Source organism: Fukomys damarensis, unplaced genomic scaffold, assembly GCF_012274545.1.
Source record: "Fukomys damarensis isolate Sample0158 unplaced genomic scaffold, DMR_v1.0_HiC HiC_scaffold_15, whole genome shotgun sequence".
In the NCBI taxonomy this organism is placed as follows: domain Eukaryota; kingdom Metazoa; phylum Chordata; class Mammalia; order Rodentia; family Bathyergidae; genus Fukomys; species Fukomys damarensis.
In genome coordinates, this window is record NW_022900927.1 from 5,141,571 (window position 1) to 5,150,095 (window position 8,525).

At 48.4% G+C, this 8,525-nt stretch overlaps 1 protein-coding gene across 4 annotated transcripts in view; it reads left to right on the forward strand.

Moving 5' to 3' along the window:
- The first annotated feature begins 2,846 nt into the window (after positions 1–2,846).
- Lmbr1l (limb development membrane protein 1 like) overlaps positions 2,847–8,525 on the forward strand; it is a 15,767-nt gene continuing 10,088 nt past the window's right edge. For 2 of the 4 annotated variants that reach the window (XM_010623611.3, XM_033763554.1), the window contains exons 1-3: positions 2,847–3,171; positions 6,757–6,841; positions 8,104–8,137. In XM_010623611.3, the coding sequence (XP_010621913.1) occupies positions 3,100–3,171; positions 6,757–6,841; positions 8,104–8,137 (191 nt within the window). In that variant the 5' untranslated portion in view covers positions 2,847–3,099. The remainder of the gene's footprint in view (positions 3,172–6,756; positions 6,842–8,103; positions 8,138–8,525) is intronic. The other 2 variants (XM_010623608.3, XM_010623609.3) reach the window with 2 other exon arrangements.

Sequence of the window (8,525 nt, forward strand, 5' to 3'; positions counted from 1 at the left end):
TTTTCCTTGTATCACTTCTGTGGGCTCTGGGCACACAGGACAGCCTTGTGTGCCATTTGCAAGAAGTGTCAGCCCCCTGGTTTTTAAAAGGGTGGGATGTAGGGGGCTGCTGTGATATGTGTCAAAGCCTGGGCAGCATCTGAGGACACAACTCTGTCACTTAAAGCAAGCACATGACAGACTGTGTTTTATACATACATATATGAAGTCTGTATACTTGGGGAGAGGTTCGGTTTGACGTTAGAACACAAACTTTGCACTGGGAATTGAACTTAGGACCTTGCACTTTTGAGGCAGGTGGTGGAACCACTGAGCTAAATCCCTGGCCCTAGACTTTGTTATAATAGTAATAAATCAGCAGGGATGACCACACATGTATCACATGCCTATGCAAGGTCCCACGGCTGTTTCTTTCTTTCTTCTTCTTTTTTTTCTCTCTCTCTCTCTTTTTAGTACCAGGGATTGCACTCTGGACCTTGCACTTACAAGGCAGGTAGCAGAACCACTGAGCTGAATCCCTGGCTACCACAGCTGTTTTGTCTAACTGTATCTCAGAAAAGCTGATAAAGACACGCAGCTCTCAAGCTCTAGAGCTGCAGCTCCAACTCTCATGCTCTGATGCTGTAAAATAAAAGTTGGTTCCTACTTTTTTGTGACATCTACTCCATGCAAGTTCTTTTCTTTGGGAGGGACCTCACCTGACCGGACCTCACTTCAGCCCACTGGCCCAACACTATTGGATTGTCTTTGAGAAAGAACAAGATCTGATGTGTGTTTCTGTGTTTTGTTTTCATGCTAGAATCAACCCAGCAAGTCATGCTCACTAGGCTAGTACTCTGCCATTGTTATAACCACAGTCCTTGATTTACTTTTTCTTTTCTTTTCTTTCTTTTTTGAGAGGGTTTCACTATGTACAGTAGTTCAGGCTGGCCTTGAACTCATTATGTTGCCCAGGCAGGCCTCAAACTCAGAGATCCTCCTGCCTCAGCCTCCTCCAACTGCTTTTTTTATTCTTTTTTGAGACAGGGTCTCACTATGTAGTTGAGACTGACCTGGAACTCACTATGTAGCCCAGGCTGGTCTCAGGCTCACAGCAATTCTCCTGCCTCAGCCTCCTGAGTGCTAGGATTGCAGGTGTGTGCCACCATGCCTGGCCCAGCACATACCATTTTGGCCTCCTGATACGGACTCACACAGGACACTGCAGTGAGCCCCAGGTGTTTGACTGGATCCTTCAGAACTCCACTGTGCTGACAGCCTTTTGTACTCTCCCACACCTGCCACTGTGGGCAGTCATTGTGACCCAATTTTGTAAATCCTTATATATTTATATAACTTGCATTAAATCTGTTTTTTAGTAAGCACTCACTGATACAGATTTTGGTACTGGGAGTGGCTTTAGAGAAGCAGAAATGTAAAGATGAAATTCTTTAATGGCTTTAAGGTTTCCTGGAGTTGGCTCTCTGATAAAACCTAAAGATGCCACGGTCTCTCCTTCTTGTACTATGGGGAATACTGATAGTCCATGATGTGAACTATTTAAAGTAATACACAGTGTAGATCCATTTGACTATCCTAATTCACTCCTTGTGAGATGAAAGGAATTTAGCGACTCCATATATGAAACGTTTGAATATTTCTGGCAGAATGGAAAATATAATGATGTTGGTTGGTTGCCCTTATCTCCGGACAAACTAGTGAAAGAAAATGATGAGGTCAAAACATCCATACAAAATCTAAAATCCTCTGACTGTGAGGACAAATTAATAAAGGAAAATAAGCTCAGATTCAAATTCCCAACTTCAGACACACATACAATTTTTTTTTTTTTTTTTTTTTTTTTTTGGTGGCAGGTAAACAGTTAAAGAGACAGGCTTGAGAATTACAGATTCCAAGGCATGGAGGTGAACACAGGGTCACCTAGTCCAGCCTCCCTTCAATCTGAAGGACAAGAGAAGTGAGGGTCACACACGAGCAGAGACAGCCCTGGGGGCCCCACAACCAGCAATGCCTGCTCCAGCCCAGCAATCTGAGACTGAGAAGTTCCATAAAAACATTTTAAAGCACTTCACTTGCTCCAGCAGTTTAAATTCTCCATAAAGCCTGTCTCGCCCCCAAACGAAAAGTATCAAGCGACTGTGTTAAGGATAATAACATTTGTCGCAGCCTCCAATCTGCACAATTAGACTTTCCCTTCTAACACAAAAGTCGTCCGCCGGCCGCAAGTCACGATGAAATGCGTGTCCTGGGGAAGGAAATACAGTCCACGTCTGGATACAGACAAACAGCTGCCCACACATACAAAATTTTAAAGTTTCTAAGTGTGTCCTGAAAAAGAATCTCCTCTTTAGCCCCAGGGCCGAGATTGCAGAAACCCAAACACAGGCCCTCATAACTCGAGGGGCTGAAATACAGCATAAGTTTAAGGCTCAGACTCAAAGGATATCTGAAGCAAAGGTGAGGGCACTGATTGGAAAACTGCCTTTTTTTTTAGAACCGCCGGGAATTCTCACATCCCGCCTAGTTTGCTCCAAACTGTTCAATCTAAAACCTTGGCTGCTACTAAAATCCAGAAACTGTCACCTCTCAAGAACAGGAGGTGAAGAGTTGCTTAGTTTTAGGAAGAGCTTCCGTAGGCCCAAAGGAACACCACCTTCCACGGAAAACCTATAAGCGCTCATCTAGCGATGAGCGGCCGCTCCCTTTGAGCCAATGAGTTCCACTCTCTGGAAGAAATCCGCCCACCCCTTGTGTCGTCATTTGTTTTCTTAAAAATGATAGGATTAAATTGACGCTTTCTTGAAGCAATAGCTAAGGTGGCTGGCGTTTGCGTTGAAACGTGACCGTGGCCCGACCTTAAAGGGGAGGGAACATAAAGAGACTGGCGTCCTTTAACACGAGCCAGGCTGGTGTCTGCCCCTTTAAGGGCGGGGCGTCCGGACAACTGAATCCGAGCCCCAGATTACCCTGAGTTTCCGTCGCCGGCTGCTCGGAAAGGCTCCTTGGTTGGGTCCGGGTGCTCAGCGGCGGCGGCGGCTCAACCCCGCTCGTCCTCCCCGGGCCCGGAGACACCCCCGTTCCAGTCATGCTGAGCCGAGTATGGAAGCGGCTGACTATGAAGTGCTATCCGTGCGAGAGCAGCTATTCCACGAGAAGGTCCGCGAGTGCATCGTGAGTGCTGGACGAGGCAGGAAGGGGCCGGCCCAAGGTGGGAGGCACGGGTGTGGTGCGAGGGGCGAAGTACTGCCCCCCGGGTCCGGCGCCGCCGGGTCTCCCTCGGGCCCGACGGAAGGAAGGGCTGGTGTCCCCGGTGGGATCCGCGGGGCCCCTGTGCGGTAAACAAAGCCCGCGGGTTTCCGTTCCTCCGCGGCTCGTCCCTCCCCTGTCCTGTTCCTTGGCTGTTCCCGGCTGGGGTCTTCCGAAGGCAGTGTCTAGCGAGCCCGCCTAGTCCCAAAGTCCGAGAGGGATGATGGGTTTGCCTGAGCGGGCTGATTGAGTGTCCCCCGCAAACTGGGTTGAGGGCAACCGCAGCTGACGTTGGATGCGGGCGAGAGGCTTCATCACCCCGAACTGGATTCCAGGAGAGACATGGGAGTTGTAGTGGTGGCAGGCGGAAGGGGGACTTGGTTAGTCTCTCAGTTTGGAAGAAAGGACTCTTGTTGAGGTGGATTCTAAAGTGCGGAGATGGGGAACAACCAGAGTTCCCTCGTTTTCCTTACATTGTTACTTTGTTTTGCCTTTTGTGTGTGTTGGGGATTTGAACCAAGGGCCTCGAGCAAACAAAACACCCATCTCAGCCCCTTCACAGGTGTTTGTTTGAAACCCTTGCAGAGTTGGTTTTCCAGCTTCCCAGCCATTCACCAGTGTCCTCCGTGAGTGGTCCTTTCAGAGCACGACAGACCACCATTCCTTACTCTGTCGCTGCCATCTAGAACAGGAGCTGAACCGCACAGCGATGGACTCCTCCCTTCTGGGCTAGGGGCAGCTAGCAGCGCTTAGGGAGTCATACCTTCCTTTGGCCTGCTTGTTGTTCTCATCCCTTTGTCCAGAGCTCCCCACAGTAGGCATCCCCCTCAAATTCTAAACAAACGAGAAAAAGTTTGGAGGGATATAAAAAAGTATTATGAGTTTGGGGAAGGCACTGATGGAGTCAGCTTACGTTTTTCTCAGGCTGGGCTTTAGGCCATCTTGGGCATAGTTAGATTGGAAAACGGGTAAAGTGTACCAGGATATACCTAGGTGTGCCCATGTCCATAAGTACTGGAGAGTAAGAAATGTGTCAGTCCCTGTGGTGACTCCGGTAGAGATCTGCTTTCAGGAAACCTTTTTGTGTGCTCCTTGGCAGAAAAGTTCACGTGGTGGCACTGGGCATTGGCCATGTTGCAGAGGCACGCCTAGGCCTTGAGGCCATATAGATGCAGATGCCCACATTCCTAAAGAACTGGGAGGGATGAAACCTTGGACAGAAAGCAGCCTCCTGGATGTCTCCCCCAACTTTTAACGCCATTAGCTGAGGACATCAGTGCTGGCCAAGGGCAGCCTGAAGTCTTCAGGTACCTCCCCCACTTGACTCTCATCGAGTGGCTACAGAACAACCTGGCCTTTGCTGGAAATGTGTGGAACTCTGCTTTCCTCGCTATTCAACAAGTCTAGCACCAAGCTGTAAAAATCTTGCAGCTACAGTTTAAGTGGTTCTGTTCCCCTGATGTCAAAAGCTGCAACTTTTTCCTAAACCAAATGGCTCTTCTGCGTCTTTTTCTTCTTAAAGTAGATAGCTGTATGCAGGTAGATTCCCTGTGGAGTGAACTCCTCTTGGAGACTAGAAGATACACTAGGCTGATCTTGTTTGTTTTTATTTTTTGAGACAGGGTCTCACTTTATAGGGCAGGCTAGCCTTGGACTCACTGTGTAGTGCCGGCTGGCCTCAGTGATCCTCTGCCTCAGCCTCCTGAGTGCTGGGATTATAGTCATGCACCACCATGCCTAGCTCATGAGGCTGATCTTGTCTTTATTTATTTATTTTTTTTAATTTTTTTATTTTTTGTTTTTTGTTTTTTTGAGACAGGGTCTCACTATGTAGTTGAGACTGACCTGGAACTCACTATGTAGCCCAGGCTGGTCTCAGACTCACAGCGATCCTCCTGCCCCAGCCTCCTGAGTGCTGGGATTACAGGCGTGCACCACCATGACTGGATTGATGTTATCTTTATAGCCTACCTCAAATGCAGTAACATCTTTATTAGCAGGGGTTTTTTTTTGTTTCATTTTGTTTGTGGGTTTTTAGTCAAGGTAACATATAGTCTAGGCTAGCCTGGACCTCACTAGGTCACTATATAATCCAGGGTAGCCTTGAATTTATGATGATCCTCCTGCCTCAGCCTCCTGAGTGCTGGGATTACAGGCATGTGCCACCACACCTGGCTCCAGGTTGAGTTTAAACTTGCAGTTTCCTGCCTCAGCTTCCCAGAGTGCTGGGATTACAGACATGTGCTACCGTGTCGGGTTCGATAATTTTCATTTATTTATTTATTTATTTTATTTATTTTTTGAGACAAGGTCTAAGTATGTAGTTTAGCATGGCCTTGAACTCACTATATAGCCCCTGCTGGTCTGAATTCATAGTGATCTTCCTGCCTCAGCTTCCCAAATGCTGGTATAGCCTGTGCCACTGCACCCAGCTCTAGCCAGGAATACTTTTTCTTGAGACTCACTGATCTTGACTGTGGAGCTAAGCTGACTAGTGGCTTCTCTGGGTAACAGCAGAGACTGGAGATTTGGTAGGATGTAGTACATGTTGTAAGATTAACCTGGCCAAACTCTGCCGTCACTGTCAGTTGGAGATCCACCATTCAGGGGTGTGTGATAGCTCTGAGAGGCCTGATCCTAAGGGTGGATGTCACTTGAGGTAGAGTCCAGAGATTGATGGCCTTTAGTGGATGATGCACTTTGAAGATGTTGGACCCCAACATAAGCCTACCTGTAGATTAAAGGAGTATTAAGTGAGACTGGTTTGGCCCAAAGCAGACCTGATCTTTCAGGGCCCCCGAAAGAGTAGAAATTCCAACTTAGTCTAGAAACGTGATTCCTACATATTCCCCTCCCTGGAGCTTGCCAGGACAGTAGCTGGAATTAGGTGAGCGTAGTGTGCCATGTAGTGTGCCTATAGTCCCAGCACTCTGGAAGGCTGAGGAAGAAGGGTTACAAGTTGGAGGCCAGCCTGGGTATTCTAGTGACCTAGAAAGACCCTGTCTCATCATAAAAAATAAAAATGGGCTGGGGATGTAGGTCAGTGCAAAGACCTTGGGTTCAGTGTCCACACCCGGTACAAGAGAGAGACAGAGACAGAGAGATATGCCAGGAGGACAAGGCAGACATCTGTCTTCAGACCTGCTTCCCTTTCATGTAACTTGCCTGAAGTACCCGCCCTCTGGTGCTGTGGCCTGTTTTAGATGTGTAAGTATGTGCATCTTAGGGGTTTGCTTTGTATCAGTGAGGCTTGGGCTGAAGCTATTGTCCCCCAGAAAATCCCTTGTAGGGCTGGGCAGGGTGCTGTTTTCCTGTGTGTGTGGGACTGACCTTGTCTGGTCCTTCTTTAGGCCCCTGAGGCCATGACAAGAAGGGAGTAAAGATAGCATCCCAGGAAGTATAGAGCTTTGTTTTGAGGAAGTCACCCCAAGGATTTAACAGAAAGGCCCTCGGGATTGTGAAATGTGCTAGAGATTAGAGCTTCTCATCCTAGCTCACTTTCTGCCACAGATCTCAATACTTCTGTTTGCGGTACTCTACATCCTCTGCCATATCTTCCTGACGCGCTTCAAGAAGCCTGCTGAGTTCACCACAGGTACTTGCAATCTCTCTTTCTTCTGCCAGAGTTTCTGTTGCCACGGAGCCAGCCTCAGGGGAAAGGGTGATGGTGCCTTCGGGGAAAGGAGAGGTGGTTTTGCTGGGCTGTCCTGGAGCCTTCCCCTTTTAAGCTTCCCTTTGTCCTCAGGTGGGGCTGCAGTGGCATAGTGGGGACTGTAGATGGAAGTGTCTGCAAGCTCCTGAGGGGCAAGTCATGTAGCTTTTCTAATCACTAGTTTCATCCTGCAAAATGGGCATAGCAATGTCTACACAGTCTGTTGTCATTATGTGGCCCAAATGAGGACCCTTGGTTAACCTGAAGTGGGCAACTGCAGAACATACGTCACCGCGGGCACATGCTCAGTGTCATCTCTCCCACTGTTCCCATAACCAGGACCAGACACCTCCCTGGTCATTGGGCTCTCAGCACCTGGTGGGGATAGCCTTTCTCTTTTTAGAATCATAAGTGTCCTCAGATTGTAGTTTTTCTTCCTGAGGTCACTGTGTGACTGATAGAGAGGGGAACATACTCGCCTCAGTCCCTAGCCCCACAGCCTGCTCAGATTATCCTGTCCTGGTCCCAGCCTTTGCTCCCCTGTGATTGCTTCATGAGCAGCTACCCTCATGTAACCCCCCTAGGGACTTTCTGTGAATCTCCCCTCTTCCCTTCCCTGCAGTCCATTTCCTTCACCCAGCCACTGATACAATACACTTCACAGATCAGTTGTTTATGGTATCAAAGAGGAACCTGTGATGGGAGAGATGTGGCAAGAAGGGAGAGATGTAGGTGAATATTTATATTCTGTCTACCTAGAACCTCTGATCAATGGATCTATCTTTCTTCCCTTCTTCCTTTGTCCTTTTCTCCTTTTCCTTCCTTCCTTCCTTCCTTCCTTCCTTCCTTCCTTCCTTCCTTCCTTCCTCCCTTCCTTCCTTCCTTCTTCCCTTCCTCCCTCCCTTTCTTTCTTTCCCTGGTATTTTGAGAAAGGGTCTTGCTTTGTCGTTTAGGCTATTGAACTCACTTCGTAGCCCAGGCTGGCTTCAGACTCCCTGAGATCCGCCCTCCTCAGCCTCCCTAGTGCTGTGGTTACAAATGTGTACTACCACCTTGGCTGGAGAATAGGTTGTAGGACTGACGGTGTGAAAGGCCTCCTTTCCACCTCTGCTTCTGTTTGTGGGCAGGGGCATCCTATAACCCTCTTAGCTCCCAGAGCTGCCCACTGATGTGCTGCCTCTTGCCCGTGTCTTTGTCTCTTGCAGTGGATGATGAAGATGCCGTAGTCAACAAGATTGCGTAAGTGTCAATACCTTAACTTGACATCAGTGGCCTTCAGAATCTGGGATCTAGGGAGGCCCCCAGAGCAAGGACAGTGAGATGTCAAAAGTAGAGAGAGTTTTTCACCCCATTTCTGGCTCTTCCTGCTTTACCTTGCTGTGCGGATGCTCAGAAAAGCTGCTGTTCCAGTCTCCCTGGTTAGGCAAGGTGATTCTGGGAGCCTTACAACCAGGAACTGCAGCTGGGGCCTGAGTCACTGGAAGTGGCCCCTGTTTGGTTTCACCTCCCAGCAACCAGAACATGGGGAATGGAGTTAGGGTGTAGGGAAGATGGAAACCACTAAGATCAGAAAATGCTTGGTTCTGAAAGGATTTCCCTACTGTTCTTTTTTTTTTTTTTTTTTTTT